A 20,541-nucleotide genomic window follows, 5' to 3' on the forward strand; every position below is an offset into this window, starting at 1 on the left:
GCAGTAAAATGCTTGTTTTATACATAGAGATATTAAACTTTCCCCCCATAACCCACTGCTTTCTTGTTTGCTAACTCTATTAAAACAACACTGAAAGAGTAGTATAGCCAGTTGTTACGTATTTTAATATTAGAGTATTTAAATGCTCTATTGTGTAGATAAATATTACTTGAGCGGGTGTGTTATGACAGCTCAGTTTAACATTGTATTATCTGAGTTTTGTTTATCTGTTTACATAAAACCTTTAAACTATTTAAAAATAATTTGAGCCAAATGCATGCCTCTCCTCATCAGTTCATGTGTGTGATGGAGGCATTTTCCTGGACTGATTAGTCCTTTCAGGTCACTGTTATGCCCGGCTGTGGGGATGTTCGCCTGAGCCTCCATGTTGTCTCAGCTAAAATAGGACATCACAGGCGTGATCATAATGGCCACATCTCATTTCCCCTGTGATGTGTGTGTATGCCTGCGTGCACACTTTTGTGTGTATGTGTGTGTGTGTCGCGCATGTGTGCATGTGTTCCTCAGAAATCATCCATCTCAGCGAACACACAGCGGAGTGCACCAGGGAGGGAGGGGCTGACTAAGCCAATCACTCAAAAACGTTTTAGAGACAAAAGGAGAGAGAGAGAGAGAGAGAGAGAGAGAGAGAGAGATGAGGCTGAAAGGAAAACAAGAGAAATGGGCAGATGTGTAGATGTCCATGGATGCGCAAATAAAGGTTTATATGGCCGTATTTCCCCCCTATTCCTGTAAAGCAACAGCACAGTTCAGATTTGTTTTTGCTGTCTCTGTAATCAGATTTGCTCTATCTCCAACAACACCCACTGAAACATGTAGTGGCTCTCAAAGAAAGACAGCCACAGAGCTGTGTATATTTTGTTCCTTGCCAGGGTACTTTTCTGCAGTTATACTGTGGTCTGTGTCACTCGCTGGATCATGTCCCACAGACCCATATCCTCCCTGTGACACTGAAGTTTGAACTGAACCCCTTTTGTCTCCCAACATTGCGGTGATTCACCAGAGAACACTGATATTGGTATTGATATCTCAGGACACATACCCTTTTGTGTCTCTTACTAAGCTTGCATTGAAAATGCATCCTCTAAGATGCACATGTGACAAAGAATGAAAGGAATTGGGATATTTTGGAGGAGAAAGCAAAAGGGGGAGGAAAGTGAAAAAAAGCAGGCGGCGTGGGAAACGAGGGGTGCTGTGATGGTGGAAAAACGGAGAGGTCCCAAGGCATTCCTTTGTGATTACACACATCTGTGGAGGCCAGACATTCTTTCGGCTGTGTCTGAAGCCTTCTGACCCTCAGCCCTAATGCGCAAGCATCATTTAATACATTCATAAATGTAAAGGGAGAGAGGGCCTCTCTCAAATCTAGGGACAGAGTATTGAGAATGTGTCTTCTTTCTAGGATCCCATCTATTTTGATGGTTATAGATTCATTTTCAGATACATATATCATAGATATCATATATATCATATACATCATTAGCTAGGGCTAGCTTTGTTGCGGTGTCCGTACATCCTCCTAAATCACTGACAGTTTAGTCCCTGCTATCCCTGCTTGACCAAACATCCGGGCTTGAGGTGGCCTTGAAGAACAGCGCTCCAGTGCGAGACCAAAATAAACCCAATGTGTGCTAATTATTCAATGGGCCACACGTCAGGAGATGGAGGGATTAGGGCAGAGAGGAGGAGTGAAAAGGAGATGGAGAGGAGCAGAGTGGAGTAAAGGGGAGAGGAGAGGAGTATAGGGGAGAGGAGAGGAGGGGAGTATAGGGGAGAGGAGATAAGTAAAGGGGAGAGGAGAGGAGTACAGAGGAGAGGAGTAAAGGGGAGAAGAGAGGAGTAAAGAGGAGAGGAGTAAAGGGGGGAGGAGAGGAGTAAAGAGGAGAGGAGAGGAGAAAGGGGGAGAGGAGAGAGGTGAGGAGTAAAGGGGAGAGGAGAGGAGTAAAGGGGAGAGGAGAAGAGTAAAGGGGAGAGGAGTGGAGTATAGGGGAGAGGAGAAGAGTAAAGGGGAGAGGAGTGGAGTATAGGGGAGAGGAGAGAAGGTGATGGTGGTGGGAGGAGGGGGGGATATCAATGCCACCTGAGGCTGCCTTTAGAGGTGGCGGTGTCCATGCCTTTGCTGACCTCATCATTAGAAGGCCTTTGTTGCAGCGTAATCTCAAGGATTAGGTGCAGCAGCATAATCTGAAGATCATCTTCTCCCCTACTGCTTGGCCTATTGGCCTGGGCTGCATAGCCTTAGTATGAGTTTGTTTGCCACTTGTCACAGCAGTAACAGCAATAGCTTAGGCTGCATGATTATGACTAAAAAAATAGATGTAAATAGTGTGATGTAAACTGTGATTATACATTGTCTACAGGCCATATAATGTTCAGTTTTTCTCTGGGAAAATCTCACACATACAATGGTTTTACAGATAAAACCAAATGAAAACATTTAATATAATATATTTTTTTCTTTCATTTGCTTTTACTTTTATGCAATGAATTACTTTCTGTTGGGTCTATTAAACTATTGCTTTAATGAAAATGGAAAATGAAATAGAAAAGCAATATGATATTGTGCATCCGTGAATTAACATAAATGTTTTATGCATGAGATTGTGTATATTAACAGTATCCTTTTGTTGATTTACTTACTAATTAAAACGGCTAGAATCAGTTTGATATTTATTATTAAAATTAATATCTAATTAGTGGTGTTTCAGAATGTTTTAATTACCTCTCTGACAAACAGCATGTTACATAAATAAGATAGATATTGAAAATACAATGCAGTGTCTGATTACATAAAGGTGTTAGTCCATATGCCCTCTAGTGGTCAACTTAACAAATCACATTTTGAAGCAAACGGAAAGGCAACAAATCCCAACCATCTTTATTTTACACACAGTGCTGATTGTCTGCAGTAGTTTAGTTTAAGATAGCTGTCCTGATCCTATAACAACACCATATCAGAAACGGAAAGAAAGGATGTACTGATGTTTGCACTTTCTTTCTTAAATTTTTCTACTTCTGCATCTCCTTCCTACCTCTATTTCCTTCAACTACACTTTGACTTAAACTTCTACACTCTCATAATCTGATAGTCTTTTGGTGTTGTAAGCTAATGTCTTCTTTGCAATGAATGTTATCTTCATTTTGTAAGCTGCTTTAGATAAAAGCATCTGCTAAATGAATGAATGTAAATGTAACATCAATGTAAATCTCACTATGTCACACTATAGTCAGCCTAAATGCAAAGTGGGTTAACTCTATACACACACACAAAAAAAAAAACACTTCCACTTCCGGCAGATACAGTTGCAGTGTTTACTGCCTAGTAACATAAACATTTGCTTACATGTTTAGTTAAAAATCAACAAAAGGGGGAGTGACGAAGAGTGCTTGCTGGTAACTCCAGAACATCAGGATAGCCTCCCTAAGTTGATAAGGAATAGAAGCTTTTTGTACCCAGGGACCACATTTAAACATATATTAACGAAACTGAAATCGTGATATCCATCCACAATCTCGTGGACAGAACCACGAAACCCATTCCTCACACACCCCTGGACGCTTTTGTCCAAACAGACTTACAACAATAGACTATCATTAAAACTACTTAAAAAATAGTTAAACAGCCTACCTACATTAAACAGATAATGAAAACAACAACAAGTAGATGTATCGTATAGTGGTACAAAATATGACCGCTGCTTAGCCTTGCACATTCTCTCCTCAATAAGTCACGCTTGTCAATCTCCTACTCTTGCGACTCATTCTGTATAAGTGAGTGTGTGCATGTTTGCTTTTGTGTGTAAGTGTGCTTCTGTGTGTGTGTGTGTGTGTGTGTGTGTGTGTTCTTGTTCATGAGGGTGTGAATGTGTCTTCCAGTTTATGAGTATGTGTGTAAGAGCTTGTCTGTAGCTCAATGCCACCATCCACAGGCCAACGGGTGAAAAGACAAAATTCAATTTTTTTTTACAATCACTAGATGCACACATAGGCCTACAAATTCATAAATCTCATGGCCCCCATGACAGAATTTCATAAAACTGGTCCTGAACCCAGATTATGGGTTAGATGTCAGGGTGATCATGATCATACATCCTTACATACAGCCTTAGTGCTCCTGCAGACTGCCTGTGTGGCTTGAGCGTGCCAGCTGCGTGGCGTGTCCGTTTTTATCTCAGCTCCCATGTTAACAGGTATGCAGTTGACATGCAATCGCCACGTTTGCGGTCTCTGTTTAGGGTGAGTTGCAGGAGTAGGGCATGGAAATTGGGAAGTCTGTTTTTTTTCCCTTTGAGTGGCAGTGGCAACACCATGTGGTAGATCGTGTTATTATTATCATTATTATTGTTATTTATTATGTGGCTGTTTTTATAAATATTCTATTAGGCTACTGTTCTATCGCTACCTAATAATAAGGTTCTATCTGACATTTTTGTCAAAATGGAGTTATTTACATATTTTTATTCTTTGAAAGTTTCTTAAGTTTAGATGAAGTGTTTCTTAAAGTTCTGTACATATTTGGACTTTATATCAAAAAGAACTTGTTCAATTTACCATGTAACTCTATGGAATTCTAAAACTTTGAAGCTCAATATCTCAGAACTACTCAAAACGCAGATAGAACCTTATTATTCTAGGGTAGCGCTATCTTTTTATTACTTTAAAATACTTTATATTGTATGCCTATTAATGTTTGGGTTAGTGCATTGGCACATATTAAGAAGGTATAAAATATTGGTGGTAAAATACTTTTAAAATGCATACAGACATGCAAACAACAGTGTAGGCTACCGATGTCTCAAGCATCAATTAACTAAATTAACACAATGAAGTGTAATTGGTTGAAATAATCAACATGACTAATTATATCATTAGGCTACTAATGCTAAACTCCAACTTTAGAACGCAAAAGGGATAGGCTACCATGGAATAATAATAATAATAATAATAATAATAATAATAATAATAATAATAATAATAATAATAATAATAAAACATTTTACATTTGGCGCCTTTAAAACGACCCAAGGTCACCTTACAATAAAAAAGTAGAAGTAAAAAGAGTATTAGCTAAAAAAAAGAATAAAAAGAGTAAAAAAGAATAGAAAGTAATTAACAGCAACTAGCAAGCTAATGCTGATGTGTGTGTGTGTGTGTGTGTGTGTGTGGGGGGTGCTTAAAGTTTATAGGCTGACTTGAAAATATGAGTTTTGAGAGTGGTTTTGAACTGTGAAATGGAGTCTATGGCACAAATAAGGGGGAAGTGAGTTCCAGAGTTTTGGTGCAGCATGGGAGAAGGCCCTTGCTCCTATTGTGGAGAGTCTGATGGGGTTGCCAGTAATTGCTGATGATGAACGGAGTGAGCGTGGGGGTATGTAGGTCTGTAGTAATTCTGTGATATATGAGAGGGCGAGGTTGTGCAGGTTGTGTGTGCTTTGAATGTCATTAACAGGACTTTGAAGTTGATTCATAGTGATATGGGGAGCCAGTGCAGTTGAATCAGCAGGGGTGTGACATGGTCGGTGGACTGGTATGGGTGATGATGCGTGAAGCTGAGTTTTGGAGAAGTTGGAGCCGGTGGAGTAGTTTATTGGGGATTCCTTGCAGGATTGCGTTGCAGTAGTCAATCCGTGAAGTCACCAGGGTGTTGACAAGAACTTCAGTGGAGTGTTGTGAAAGTGAGGGACGCAGTCTGGAGATGTTTCTGAGGTGAAAATAAGCCGTCCGGCAGACATTGATGTGGTTGGAAAATGAAAGGGTACTGTCCAGAATAACTCCAAGGCTCTACCTGTTTAGAGACTGGTATGACATCCTCCCCAATGGAGACTGATGAAATGTTGGATTTTGAGAGTGTGGATGGAGTGCCAATGAGCAGTAGCTCTGTTTTGTTACTGTTAAGTTGGAGATAATTGGTGGTCATCCATGCCTGGATGTCATGGATACAGATGGTGAGGGTGTTTGGGGGGAGTGTGGCAGTGGGCTTGGTGTGTCATCTGCATATGACTGGAAGTGGATGCCATGATGTCTGAAGATATTGCCTAGTGAAAGAAGGTAGATAATAAATAAAAGTGGCCCTAATACTGACCCCTGTGGAACTCCATGTTGGAGTGCTGAGCTGACTGGTGGCCTTCAATTTTGACAAAATATGTCAGGTAGTGTGTAAACCACTTAAGGGCAGTTCCACAGACTCCTATACTTTCAAGCCGCTCACAAGCAACAGTTGGTGGGATATTGTGTAGAAGGCGGCACTGCATCTAGGAGGATGAGAATGGATAGTAGGCCAGCATCAGCTGCACGGAGAAGGTCAGTGATCTTGACAAGGGCTGTCTCCGTGCTGTGGCGTGAACAGAACCCAGATTGAAATTGTTCAAGAAGATTGTTATCATGAAGATAAGTCTGGAGTTGGGTTGCAACCACCCTTTCGAGTATTTTGGAAATGAAGGGTAGTTTTGATATGGGACAGTAATAAGGTTGTTATCAGTCCAGTCCTGTTTTTTTCAGTGTGGATTAATCAGCACAACTCTTCAGGGTACATCAGCTATGTGGTAAAATCACCTGTGTTAGGTTTAACCAATACATGGCAGAACTTTAATTTTTTGAGGCCGGAGTTTTTCAAAGTTATCAAAATTATTTGAAACCTTTTAAACAACTCTGTATGTCAACAGACCCCACTGCTGTTCGACCAAAACGGTTGACTCTTATTTTGACAGCATACGGTTTGGTCTTTAAAACCATAGGTTACGTATTTCCTCTTGGTGTATGATTGCACTGTAAATCACATGACCTTCTTTATATCAACACATAGACGCCATTTATTTTGAACGCAGTGAGACTGGAAATCAGAGGTGAGACACTTCTTGTTCTGTTTATGCGGAAGCACTGCTAAAGGCGTTGTTTTCGCCTACAGAACGTCATTTAAACGCGAGAAATTGAGACTATTTGAACGAAAGTAATTGTAAAATTTGGAGTAACACCGCATGCGATTGTAGCTAGCACAAACTAGCCTAAAATGAATTATTGTTGTAAGCCAGCTAAACCCTGTATTGTCAACAAAAAGCTATGCTGCTGCTAGCTAACTAACCAGCTAACGTTAGCTGTATTGCAAAGGCCCTGATGTGCGCCCCGTTCCTTGGTTCTATATGCTTGATTAGAGGTGTTTATGAAGAAGTATTGCGTATGTTGATCGTTACAGTGTTTTACTAAGACTATGCATTTTGAGCTAATCCTAACGTTATTTGGAGTGTTATTCAGAAATGTTGTATTCTTGACTGCTTGGTGCCAGAAGGAAATGGTGTTCTTGATTTAGCGAACCAGTTTGTTTACCTCGAATAGATTTAAGCGGAGTTCGCGTGTATGGGCCTACATCAGTTTTCCAACTAATTCGAATGTGTGTGCACGAATCTGATATTAAAACATATTTCACTGTCATTTCGTCCAACACAAATAAAGCAATAGTATGAGTGCTAAACCACTGCTTTGCGTCCAGAGACAGACATTTTGAAAGGTCATGAGGGTGTTGGAGCCTCGAAGCAAGTTTTTCAGATAATGGAGGCGACTGGCTTGGTTTCTGTCTACAGCGTTAGCCTCACTGAAGTTGCACAACAAATAATTAGCTACAATCAGCACATGAGTCGTTAAACTTCATCATAATCTAAATGTGGCTCCATTTTTACAAATTTGTTGTGCCAGATTCCACATTAAGCACAGGTGCAGAAAAAACTTGTTCTTATTCTGTTTGACAAAAATGGAATGTAGCCTACTGTTAGGACTACTACAGTTCTGGGTGTGTGCTGTTGCGACATGCCATGTTTTGACATTTCATTGAAGTGCATACATCCCCCTCTAATTGACACATAATGACAAGGCCTTTGGCTTGTTTTTGGTTTGGGCTGGTTACAGCATGACCTATGGGGTCTCATAGAAAATTCACGAAATGGATGTGGGCGCCCTCTTCTGAAAAACATCCAGACAGTAGGGTGTTAGCCCTTGTGTGCACATGTAAGATTAAGTGTATGTTTATGTCTTTGGCATGGTTAATGAACGATGCTAATGGAAGTTGGAAGTCCTCATCTAACCTGTCTTTGCTGGGGTATCTATTATGAATCCAACACAATAGAACGTGCAACAGCTTGCAGTTTGCTGGATTACACCTTTCTTACATCTTCACGTGTTCCATACACGTGTAGAAGTTGCTGTTAAGATACAAAATCCATACCAGAGTGTGCTGTAGTCTGAGGAGGAAATGATTTGCAGGTTGTCCTCACAGGTTTTGCATGTACTATGAGTTCATGGTCAGTAGTAAGGTTGTAAAGAGAAGCAGTCAGAGTGTGGGTGGGTGTGCATATTTGCAAGTGAAAGCTGTTCCAACCCTGGAAGTCTGAGCTATCGGCAGGTGTGTGTGTGTGTGTGTGTGTGTGTGTGTGTGTGTGTGTGTGTGTGTGTGTGTGTGTGTGTGTGTGTGTGTGTGTGTGTGTGTGTGTGTGTGTGTGTGTGTGTGTGTGTGTGTGTGTGTGTGTGTGTGTGTGTGTGTGTGTTTACACCCACAGTGCTGTGTCAGCGCTGTGAAGCAGTTATCAGTTTGCACCCTGATTAGAGTAAAACAGATCTGTCTGTATTATGAACACAGGGGCCATAAAAAACTCCATAAAAAATGGTCAACACTACATCAATAGAATGCCCCCCCCCCCCCCACAGGACATTTTTACTTGTGAGCAGAATTGTTCTGCAATAACCTATATTTGCAGTGTCAATCCGGATCAAATTTCTCGCCTCCAACAGGCATGGCTTGACACTACATAGTCTTTTGGCAGAGGATCAAGTCAACATGACCTGTTCCTCAGTCAACTATGTTGTTATCATCATATCAGAAGATATTGTTCAACTAGGAGAGTTAGCTTTGCACAAGCATTAACTTCAATATTCTGTGCAGTACTAAATGCATTGAGCATAAAGATGTTCCAGATTAGAATTTCATAGTTGCACTTTTGTTATTATTTATTACATGTTTATTGTCAGTTCACCTTTGATACTGAGAGCTTAAAAGTTGTATCAGCGGTTTCAGGCCCAAAAAAGGCCCAAACATAAATGATCATATTCATCTAATCTTTCCTAACAATCCGCTAGCTGCCTGCCCCATAAGCAGGCCATCAAAAAAACGTGTCTCTGTAGGCAGTCTAGGCTCCGAGATCTGTACACAAAAACAATTGCTACCAACAAGGTTTGTCCTACTGGAGACATTTAAAATGGACTAGGTCCGAAACGTCTGTTGCTCCAGTTTTAGCCTCTGACTTCTTTTGTAACTTTTCGGCTACAATACACATTTTTTCACACAAGCCTTGTGTGCGCCTCCTTGTTTCATTACCTTAAGTAACCCCTCTTAAAATAAAGTGTTTCAACCAATAACCGACGATATTCGCATTTAGGAGAGTTTTAATTGCACGGAAGGGAGGGGAAGGGAGTAGCAAGCTAGCTCTCTGTTTTGTTTGAACATCAACAGAAGTGACGTATCCCCACTATCGCTGATACAACCTTTAAATAAGCCTGATTTATCCTGAAAAGTGCATTAATGTATTCTAACCACCATATGAGATTTAACTGTTTTCACAATGTGACTCATTGTCCCAGAAGAATAACAGATATCATGATTCTGTTAAATTGGCCTACATTCTGCCTCTCATGTCAGCATATTCACAATTTTCCTGTCTGAACTGTGATTATTTATAGCTTATATTTTATATTTTGATGTTTACCGATAGTTTTGGTATGGATTTGGGTATTCTTTGTAATTCAGTTGAGTGTATTAGTGTGACTCATAAAGTCATTATTTTGTTGAGGTTTTTATGATGCACCAACTTTGTCTGGGCTTTATCAATGACTCGCCCTGTGTGGAAACCTTAGCACACGTTAGTGTCTTGTTTACCAAATGGCTGAGCTGTTCAGGTGAAGGTCTGCTGCTGCTTTAATTTTCGAGTCAGAAGCATGATGCATGGCCTAAGGCTCAAGAGATGTTGGTAACACTGAATTAGGAGTGTGGGAGTTCGGCTAACTTCTTGTGGGGTTTGTTGAAAAGGCGCAGTTGAATCACCGCCACATTAGTACAAGAAAATGGAATTCTAAGTTCTACTGTTCCTTGTAGCTCTGCAATGTGATATTAGAACACCAAAGCTATAATGTTATCATTTCTAATAAACTGCTCAAAGACCAACTGCCTGTTACAGTGAGCAGGACGAAATGCTCATGCCAGTTGGACCGTAGTTTAAATGGCAGGAGTCGTTTTCTCAGAACACCTCTTTCCATGGTAGAGCTCTGTCAGATTTTGGAGACCGCTTTTTCATCAGTATAACAAAAAATAAGCCAATGGCTTCCATCAGTTTGCGTCCAACGTGGCAATAGTTTAAATAACCTTGATAGACATGTCCTTTGCGCTCTTGTGCTAACTGGAAAGAATGTTCTGGAGAAATGAATCTCTTGTCTCTCTGTCTGCCTCTGTCCAGTGATGGATTCTAAGCCGCGCAGGCTGCTACCCTTTGGGGGTTCCAGCTCCTCATCGCTCTCCACACCTTCATCGCTCTCCGCCTCTTCCTCGCTGGGCGCCGGCTCTCTCTATGGCAGGGGGAGCGTTCTCTCTAGTGAGCGCTTCGGACGGACCTCTTCCAGCAAACTGGACTCAGACTACCAGGTAGTATGCCTGTCTCCCTCCCCCAACCACCACTAAATGAGCAGTTAACTACTAACTACTAACACTGCCTGAAGTAAAAATGTGTGTAGTAACCGGAAGTTTAATTTTGTGTAAACTCATTTCCTGCACATTAGAGAAGGATGTCACCACATCCTGCAAAGCAGCACAGTAGGAGATCACCACTTCTTAGCATTATAGGAGGAAAAGTAGAAATAGACCTGAGCTATGGCATGACATCAAAAAACAGCACTAACTGCATCAGTTTCAAGTGAACATTGCCTCTTATCAAAGATGGCCTGTTGTGGGCAAATAGCTTTTTGTTTAATTTAGTTTAGTGAGTGTCTTATGGATGCTTCTAGAAAGGCTACACACAGTGCTAACTTTGCAAGTTAACCCCCCCCCCAATCACAGGGCAGTCCCTCGTCAGTCTCCTGGTTGTTTAGCCTGCACCAGCACGCGATGCTAGCTGTCCCCGTGCTCAGGAGGGGAGGCTGTTCATGTTACAGGGGCTTCATTAGCCAGCTCTTTTTATAGGCCGGCCCAGATTCCTGGCCCCTGCACATTTCACTCTGCCCGTTAAGGTGCCGTCGCGCAAGATAAGGTTACTGTGTGTGTGTGTGTGGTGTGTGTGTGTGTGATAGCATCATGAGAGGTGGTTACTGAGTTCATGATGTGTAATAATAATATTGCTGGATATCTTTTTCGTTTCCAATTATCTACTTTGAATTTTCAAATAATTATGAATTAAATTCCCTAAATAAATGTAATAAATCTGTCGTAGTCCCTTCCCTTGTTGATTTATTGTGCACGCTTGTGATGGTGTCTCCAAAGGTGTGCAAGTTCATTTCTGCTTCCACCGAATCTACCCTGTCTGATGTGTCTCTATTTTCTGAGCATGAAGTCAGACTTTCCTTTGGCCAACATCCACTTCTCATTGGTTAACGATAGAAAAGACCGCTCCTGCTGTCTCTTTGCACCACTGATGGCCATATTTATCATGTACAGTACTGCCAGATGGATGCATACAAACATGTGTTCCCTCCCCACGTGTGTGTGGGGGTGTGTGGGGGTGTTATGTTTCAGAGCTCATGGGGTATCAGAGGCTCAGTCTCAGCTAATTGTAAACCATTGTTACATCACAGGGCTTAATGAACACAGTGTCATCTTGTGACTTAAAAGGTTTAATGTTACATTCTTTTTTTTTTTAATACTGGGGAATGTATTTTGGCACCCTCAGATAGTGTGGTTCATGTATTCCTCTCTGTCTTGCATATAGTAGCATCCTAGCCTAGAAATCTAGACGCGCCCCTAGCGGCAGCAAATTACAACATAAAATAACATTTTTTTCCAGTTTTCTTTCTTTGTTTTTGTCTGTCACTCTCTCTACTAGCCAGGATGAACCCAGATGAACCTGTTAGCAAATTTGAATTTGCTCTGCAGGTTGGTCTGGAAAGGAGCCCACTGACGCCCGTTTCCAAATCACCAAATACTCAGGAATGTGTATTTTCTTTGGAATTGAGAAAATAACTTCATGCACTTTTAATGCACAAATGTACATTTAATTTCACTTTGGTTACGCCTGTGGAAGTAAAACAGCAAGTTTGGAAACGGGCGTCAATGGGCTGCAGAGCAAATTCAAATTTGCTAACCGGTTCGTTTGGGTTCGCCCAGGCTATTTCTTTAACTCTTTTACACTTTCTCATTGTCCCCATCTTTCCCCCAGTCTGACTCTTTGATGTTTTCTCTGTCTGGTTTGTTTCCAGAGTTCCCGTTACCTCAGTGGCTCCCGGGACTATGGCTCTTCCGAGAGCCGCCACTCAAGCTGGAAACTCTCCTCCCCTCTCTCCTCCTCCTCCTCTGTGTCCCGAGACCGCTCGTGGGTGGAGCCCTCCTTGGGGAGCAGCAGAAGCAAATTGGTGAGACCCATAGGAATGCCTCCAAAACTGGCCCCTGCACCCTAGTACCTAAGAGTGAAAGTGTGGTGCGTGTAAACAAGCTGACACTAGTGCTGTTCTGTGTGTGTATGTCGCCACATTCAAAGCTATATCCTGCCACCACACCTGAAACCAACACCTACCTAGACGTTCTGCTCAAGTTCTGTATGTCTACACAAATGGCACATTTGAAATGGGAACTGCACCCATACTTGTGTAACTCAGTAAATTCGGAGGTGAGCGTGTTACTTGGCCTGTGATACTATTTGGAAAAGCACACGTCTTTAGCGGCTTGGGCTGTTGATCCATCAGTGCCAAGCATGTTGAAATTGTAGACTATGTTCTATCCAGAGGTTGTATCTGGTTTTCACCAGAATGATGGCAGTTTTGATGTTGTGTGGGTGTGAGTTTGTATGAATGTGCCATATTTGGAATCCATACCCACTTACACCCACTTTGACTCATGAATTACTAAAGTTGCTAAGAAACCAGTTAAAGTTGCTTAGAACCCAGTGCCACAAACCTGTATAACAGCCCTAGTTGTTGGCTGGGTTGCATTAAAATAGACATATTAGAAGGGAAACTGTTTTTGTTGAAAGGTATATTATGTAGGGGAACATTTTATTTATTTAAAAAATGTATTTACTTACTTTTGGTTATGAGTAGGTTGGAGAAAAACGTGTTTTCAGAAACTGCCTAGACTATTCACACTTCAGTGTAATTTAGTGGTCCACAAAAAGTTCACAACGCTGTAAAAATGTAAGAACTGCTTTCGCAGCACAATATCAGCATCAGCTAGCCAGCTAGCTAGCTTGCACCAGCACCAACTGTGAATCTGGTGGTGTTAGTGAGGCAAGTCTCAGGTTTTAGTTAATGGGAACAACTCTGTTCTGTTGCTTTAACAGCATGTGGTGGTCTTATGAGACCTGGGAGTCCCAACAGCTCATCCAGATCTTATCCCTTCAGAAGCATGACCTAATCTAATGAGCTCAGTAGATGAGCAGGGGGATGAAACAAGCCCACGCCCTGAATCATTCCCTCTGACATCAGTCTGTATGTCCCAGCAAGCCTACAAACTGACCTAACTGGCGATGGTCCTTTCTCCCAGTCACTTGTGCTGAAGAGGGAACAGAGCTAGAATGACAACATTGGTATTGAGTCTGCTGGGAAACAAGCTGTGGGACTAAGCGCAGGGAATACATCCTTAGTTAGCCCTATCTCAAACTGCCTGAAGTGTACAAAGAGTCAGATAACAGTCATTCATCACCTAATGCCTCAGTCTGATTATACAAATGGGAGGAAAATAAATAGTAAAGCTGCAAGGCAGTATTACAGGGTTTCCCCCAGGGTCTGAAAACGTCTTGGCCTAACATTTAATTATATGAATTTTAAGCCTTACAAAGTATGAAATACATTAGAATATTACACATTATGTCTTAAATACACTTGGGTAGGTCTTAATTATGTTAATGTTCATTTAACGTAACTTTGTTAACGTAACAGTGGTCATTGATTTTTTTTTCTTTTTTTTCAGCTGCATAGATAGAACTTGTAGTTGTAATTCTTTCTCTCAATGGGACAGATACAGTATCACAATGTAAAGAAACTCTTACAAGATTTGTGTGGAACTCATAACTGATAAAAACGAAACCTGCTGTTGAAACCTGTAGAAACCCTGTGTTATGCTACAGTATATTACTCAGTTTTTAAGGGCTTATGAACAGTTTTCACCAAACTGAAAGGGTAAGGGGGCATGAATGTGTGAAGCATGAGTACGATTTGTTTTCCTTGTTCTGACAGATGGATCCAGAGAGGAGACTGGGTCCTTACACGGGCCTGCTCAGCTCCACGCAGGACAGCGAGTCCAAACGGGCCAAGCTGTCCTACACCAACCGAGCGGCCTACGCCAGGACCCTGTCCGGCTCGGCCACCAGCAGCTCCTACTCCTCCCTGAACAGCGCCTCAGGTAAATCCCAGCTCACTTCACCGTAGTCCACGTTTAAATGGAGAATCTGCTATCATACTCTGGTATCATAAAAGCCGTTTCTGAAAAATGAAAAACAATGGACAAGGAATAGTGAAATGGGCGGTGTCCTGAACAAATGTTGGTCCACACAGAGGAGTGGTGTGGGTGGGGGTGTGTAGAAATAAGACAGAGATGACATCAGGCGTTGGCCGTTGAAGTGTGTGTGTGTGAGAGCTCCCCACATGTCAACACAAAATGTTTTATCTGCTCCTGGCAAAAGCACAGAGCCGGAATAACCTGATACCTTTGTTGTATCGGCTTGTACTTCTCTTTCACACGCAGGGGAATAACAAAGTGAACTTGTGTTTAGATATGCCGTGGAAGAGCCTCAGCCCTCTGTCCAGATCGTCTTCGTCCTCATCCACCTCCTCTAGCTCGTCTTCGTCCTCCGAGGGGCTGTGGGCGCGCAGGGAGCTGGACAAGAGGGGAGAGTCCGGCTACAGCAGCCTGGGAGAGCGCAGCTCCACCTTCAGCTCCTCTCTGTGTAGGTGTTCTTTTACACACACACACACACACACAAACACACTGACCATTATTCTCCATTTGATCTCCTTAAAGAGAAACAGGGTTGACATTCATTTGATGTGGACCCACATGCATACCCAAACACACCACATTCTAGTGCACAACACTTCCTTCCATACACACACAGCAGGGCTCTCTTTCTGATGTGCGCACAATGTAGAAAAGCCAATAGTAATGTGTGTGTGTGTGTGTGTGTGTGTGTGTGTGTGTGTGTGTGTGTGTGTGTGTGTGTGTGTGTGTGTGTGTGTGTGTGTGTGTGTGTGTGTGTGTGTGTGTGTGTGTGTGTGTGTGTGTGTGTGTGTGTGTGTGTGTGTGTGTGTGTGTGTGTGTGTGTGTGTGTGTGTGTGTGTGTGTGTGTGTGTGTGTGTGTGTGTGTGTGTGTGTGTTTTTTTTGTGTGCGCGTGTGTTTGTCCTCTCCAGACCGCCCAGAGCGTGTGACCTCCACCTACGCTCAGGGGGCCCGGCCCAAAGAGAGCTTCGGCTCCTCCAGCCGTCGGGAGACTCCTTCTAGCCGGTACCTCTCCTCCCCCGCCTCCAGCTCCTCGTCCTCCTCCTCCGACTACCTCTCCCCCTCACCGGCGCGCACCTCCCTCTCATCTGACCACCTCACCTCCTCCACCTCCCGTGCTCGCTCCACGCTCTCTGACCCCTCTCGCCTCTCCTCCTGGAGCTCCATCCCTTACACACCCCTCTCTCAGCGCCAGTCCTCCACCACCACCCCCTCCTCCTCCACCTCTGAGCCAACCACCACCTCCACCAGCACCAGCACCAGCACCAGTAGCAGCAGCAGCAGCAGCCAACCGGATGGCAGACGATCCACCCGCCATCTCCTCTCCCGCCTCTTCTCCCGCCGCTCCAGCCAGGACTCTTCCTCCTCTAGCTCAGCCGCTGCCCCCACCTCTCCTCCTCCTGCTCCTGCTCCTCCTCCTCCTGCCCCCCGACTGCCCATCCCCTCCCCATCCCAACCTCCGCTGGCAGCCCCTGAGCGCCAAGAGGAAGTAGCAGACCCCGTGCAGTCGGCCTTTGCCATGCTGCGGCGCCGGCGACAGGAGCTCTCGCCAGTGAGGGAGTCCCGTGGCCGGCCCTCAGTGGACGCCCAGCAGCAGCAGACCATGTCCCCCGAGTTCTGGAGGAGCCGGGCGGCCGCAGCTGCAGCTGTAGCCTCAGGAGGAGGGGCAGCAGGAGCAGCAGCAGCAGCAGCAGGAGGTGGTGGAGGAGGAGGTGGCGTTGGGAGCTCGTGGCTCTCCTCGTCCCTGCGGAACCGCTGCACACCCCTCTTTGCCCGCCGTCGTCGTGAGGGACGCGACGAAACGGCTGTGCGTGCCCACGTGCCCCCACATGCCAGCCCCGACGCCCCGCGCACACCCCTGGAGGAGGAGGAAGACGACGACGATGATGAGGAGGAGGAGGCTGAAGGAGCAGCGGCGGCGGCGGCGGCTCCCTCCATGGGGGCGCTTGGTCTGTCGGCGGCTCAGCTGCAAGACGCTGCGCGATTGGCCGGCCTTGGCCGTGGGCACGCCTTCACTCGGGTGATGTCCAATCCGCTGCTCCGCGTTCCTGATCACATGATGCTGGCAGTGGAGGTGGGTGGTGCTGGTGGGAGGGGCCAGCCTGACGGACAGGAGAAGGAGAAGCCCGCCCCCTCCAGGGACCCAGAGAGGCTGCGCAAGCTTCAGGAGAGGTGAGACAATATCCCACACCTGCAGTTTACTGGGGCTAGTAAATGTGTGTTGTAGCAGTTTTCATGGGCACAGATGGTTGGGAGATGATTGCTCCATTCATTCCTCTCCACCCTCCCCCTGCAGCCTGCTATTGGAGGACTCTGATGAGGAGGAGGGGGATCTGTGCCGTATCTGCCAGATGGCTGAGGAGTCCGGCTCCAACCCTCTGATCGAGCCTTGCCGCTGCACCGGCAGCCTGCAGTATGTGCACCAGGACTGCATCAAGAAGTGGCTCCTGTCAAAGATCAGCTCTGGTATGGAGCAACACACACACACACACACACTCTCTCTGGATTAACAGATTAACCAGATTCTGTTGTGTCTATGCAAATTGGGACTTGCACAGCATATATTTACACACTACACCCTCAAGAGATTCCGTAGGATGTGTCTGTATCACATATCATAGAGAATAACGGTGAAATGTCAAGAGAACAACATAGAAAACTTGTCTTTCTCCCCGTCAGGGTCGAACCTTGATGCCATCACCACGTGTGAGCTGTGTAAGGAGAAACTGCATCTGAACATAGACAACTTTGACATCAACGAGCTCTACAGGTCCCACGAGCGGGTTAGTGAGTGCATCTGCACTACAAGCAGCTGTACACATTTAGCTCATGTTTGTCATCCATTCCTTTGAGCTTTGACTCAACTCATGATTACAAGCACTACCAATATAGCCTAGCGTCCTTGCTCATTCAATGTAGCAGTCATGGCCAACAGAATCACTTGGGAGTTTTTTTTATGTTTTGTTGTCCTTTATTGAGTGTGTGTTTGTGTGTGCGTTTCAGTCGGAGTATGAGTTTATCAGCTGTGGCCTGTACCTGGTGGTGCTGCTCCACCTGTGTGAGCAGAGGTTCTCTGATGTGCTGGGCGCAGCCAATGAGGCAGGGGTGAGTAGTGTCTGTCTGTGCTGCCCTCTCGGGCACAGCCCACAACATCACCGCTGCTTTAAACCGCTTTAGCATGCTCTCAGATCTCAGTACAGTTTTAAAGCAACGACCTGACCAGGGGGTAGTCCCGAAAGCGGGCTTTGTTAAAAAGAGTTTGGTGGGAATGATGAGGTAAACTCTGGGCTTTCCGTTTCAGTTAGAAACTCGTGTCAAACTTTGGTTCAGTGTTTCTCTATTATCTCCTCCCTCCTGTGGAACAGCCATTGTACATGCGTCTATCCATCTGATGTGGAGCTAATACATTTCCATAGCCTACACCCGGTAGAAACGAACAGGAATACTTGTATTCGTTTTTTGATGATATGGGCAATGCAATGCACCTGCAACGAATATTAGAATTTCTAAAATGGTGTAACGTAGGAAGTGAGGTAACGGTTGCCATGGTAATTTGTCATTTCTGAGCTCCATTGATGATGATTTTTTATAGTAGTCAGGTATACACTAAACTCAGAGTGAACAAATGTGTTTATTGAACTAACTTCAACGAAATCTCAGAGTCTCCCATCTCAGGGTAAATCAATCCTGTTTGTTAACCCTTCTTATACCGCCCAGCTCCTTTTGTGTAGATTTCAAACCATATTATAACACCAGCGCTGTGATGTGTTATTTTTGAAACTCTCCCCTTCTCTCGCTCAGTTTTTCAACTTGGCGAGAACTCTTCATGAACACATGGACAATCTTGAAAGTATGTTGGAATGACTTTTTCCTTTTGGTGCCTTGGTGTTTTTATTTTTCATTTGTTTGTCTTTAGATGCTGTTAACTTGAACTGTAAAACTAAAAGCTGCGACATTATTGGCTACACTATAGGACCTAACACTGCCAAAAGTTTGCTAAAACCACTCATTATGTTTAAATGTGCTTCCTTATAAAACATTTATAGGGGTAAGAAAAACACACTTTATTTCATTTGGGATTTGAAGTAGTCAAAGATAAAGATATTCATGCCCCCAAATGCAGTAGTTTAGGTCCTGTTGTGGTTATTTGAGAACAGTATGATCTGGTTTAGGAGCACTACTGGTTTAACAACAAGCTGTAGGAATGAGCAGATCCTGGGATGGACTTATGCTCCTCTGAATCTAGGAGTTTTCACCTCAAGGCAAGGCATGGGTGTGTTGGTGAGAAAGGAAGGCATAGCTGGAATATCCTAGATGATTCTGCACTCAGTGTGACCGGCAGAGCATGTCCAGATTGCTATGGCAATGCACCACAGTGCTGCTTTATTGCTGAGTATGGAATGCAGTTCAGAAAGAAGTCACGGCTGCCCAAAGGTGTTCACTCTCAAATGGCTGTGAGTTAAAGAGAAAGCATTATAGGTTAAAGGTGAGGATAGTCTTGGTATTGTTGTTAGAAATGAAGATGTTTGTTTACATTATGCACTGATATTTTTTCCCTCTCTGCCTGGGGTCTGCTACTTCCTCCTTTGTTTCTTAATTTGTCTTTTTTTCTCCCTCTCTCTCTCTCTCCCTTTCTCTCTTTCACAGGTTCATACGCTGAGTCCGATGAGGAGGAGCGGGACCACCGTCCGTCCATCGACTTCTGCGACCTGGAGGATGATGATGACGAAGAGGAAGAGGAGGAATACTGATCAAAGGGACGTGCAAAAGCCAGGGAGCTGCTTGTCCGCTCTCTGCTCCTTTCGATCCAGGCTTGTCTGACTACACTCTGCCTTTGTCCTCCAGAAGAGGAGGAGCGAGCTGCTCCACCATGCCAAGAACAGGGGAGAGGAGGAGGAGGAACTTGCTTTTTCTGCCTTAAAAACACAAGAGAATGAAAAGTAAAAAAAAAAAAGTTTGTTTGGGTAGTTATTTTTACCCCCCCCCCTTCTTTTGTTTAATCACTGTATCCCACAATTCCTCTGGAGAAAACGCTATGCCTTTTTTTTCTTGTGTCTCACCATGCTGTTTTCCACAACCATTATAGTTTTTCTAGTTCGTTCGTTCGTTCATTATTTCATTCATTCATTCATTCATTCACTCACTCACTCACTCACTCACTGGCTCTGTCACAAGGGTCAGGCACACTTTCATCAAGCTTGTCATTTTATGTGTATGATCGCTCTTGTCTTCATGTCTGCCCTGGGATATGATATGATGTGTGTGTCAGTCATTGGGATGCGCTGAACCCTACTGACTGCGCTAGCCAGTTTTGAAAGACACTGAGGCAGTGATTATCACTCTGCTCTACATTTTCATCAACACCTTTTTGGTGTGTGTGTGTGTGTGTGTGTGTGTGTGTGTGCGTGCGTGCGTGCGCGCGCAGGCATGTGAAATGATGAAGAACAGCAACATATATTCCCTTTAAACATCTTTCTCTTTCTGTATGTGAAAAACCATGTTGGTTGTTTTTGAGTTGAAACTCTGATGTGAAACAGAGCTAATGTGATTTTTGTTTGTCTTTTATGTTCTCACTTTTTTTTTGTCCTGTGTCACGGCTGTTTTGTGTTTGAAGAACAAAAAAAAGGTAATGTAAGTTTTGCTTGGCTTACTGTTGATTTCCTGATTGAATTCCTAAAATAAAGCTTTCAAATGTATGCAGAGTATGAATAAGGTCTCGTCCTTTGGGAGTATCAGTGGGAGTCGACCTTTACTTAGTCATCTTCACTGCTGTGTAATAATGATACTGCCAGAACATTGTAGTTGAGTAAAAAAAACACCTTGTATACTTGTATCCATTTTGTAAATCTTT

At 43.8% G+C, this 20,541-nt stretch overlaps 1 protein-coding gene across 1 annotated transcript; it reads left to right on the forward strand.

Annotated features, from left to right (window-relative positions):
• The first annotated feature begins 6,825 nt into the window (after nucleotides 1-6,825).
• On the forward strand, nucleotides 6,826-20,386 carry marchf7 (membrane-associated ring finger (C3HC4) 7). The gene is made up of 11 exons (XM_076303746.1): nucleotides 6,826-6,863; nucleotides 10,512-10,696; nucleotides 12,460-12,612; nucleotides 14,431-14,596; nucleotides 14,967-15,140; nucleotides 15,602-16,862; nucleotides 16,987-17,156; nucleotides 17,370-17,473; nucleotides 17,694-17,795; nucleotides 18,492-18,540; nucleotides 19,338-20,386. Exons 2-11 carry the CDS (start codon nucleotides 10,514-10,516, stop codon nucleotides 19,439-19,441), a joined length of 2,466 nt encoding a protein of 821 aa, XP_076159861.1. The 5' UTR covers nucleotides 6,826-6,863; nucleotides 10,512-10,513; the 3' UTR covers nucleotides 19,442-20,386.
• Nucleotides 20,387-20,541: the final 155 nt, after the last annotated feature.

Source organism: Alosa pseudoharengus, unplaced genomic scaffold, assembly GCF_046254945.1.
Source record: "Alosa pseudoharengus isolate Yale_2024_CS ecotype anadromous, Long Island Sound unplaced genomic scaffold, YU_APseudo_1.1 YU_APseudo_1.1_scf_24, whole genome shotgun sequence".
Lineage (NCBI taxonomy): Eukaryota > Metazoa > Chordata > Actinopteri > Clupeiformes > Clupeidae > Alosa > Alosa pseudoharengus.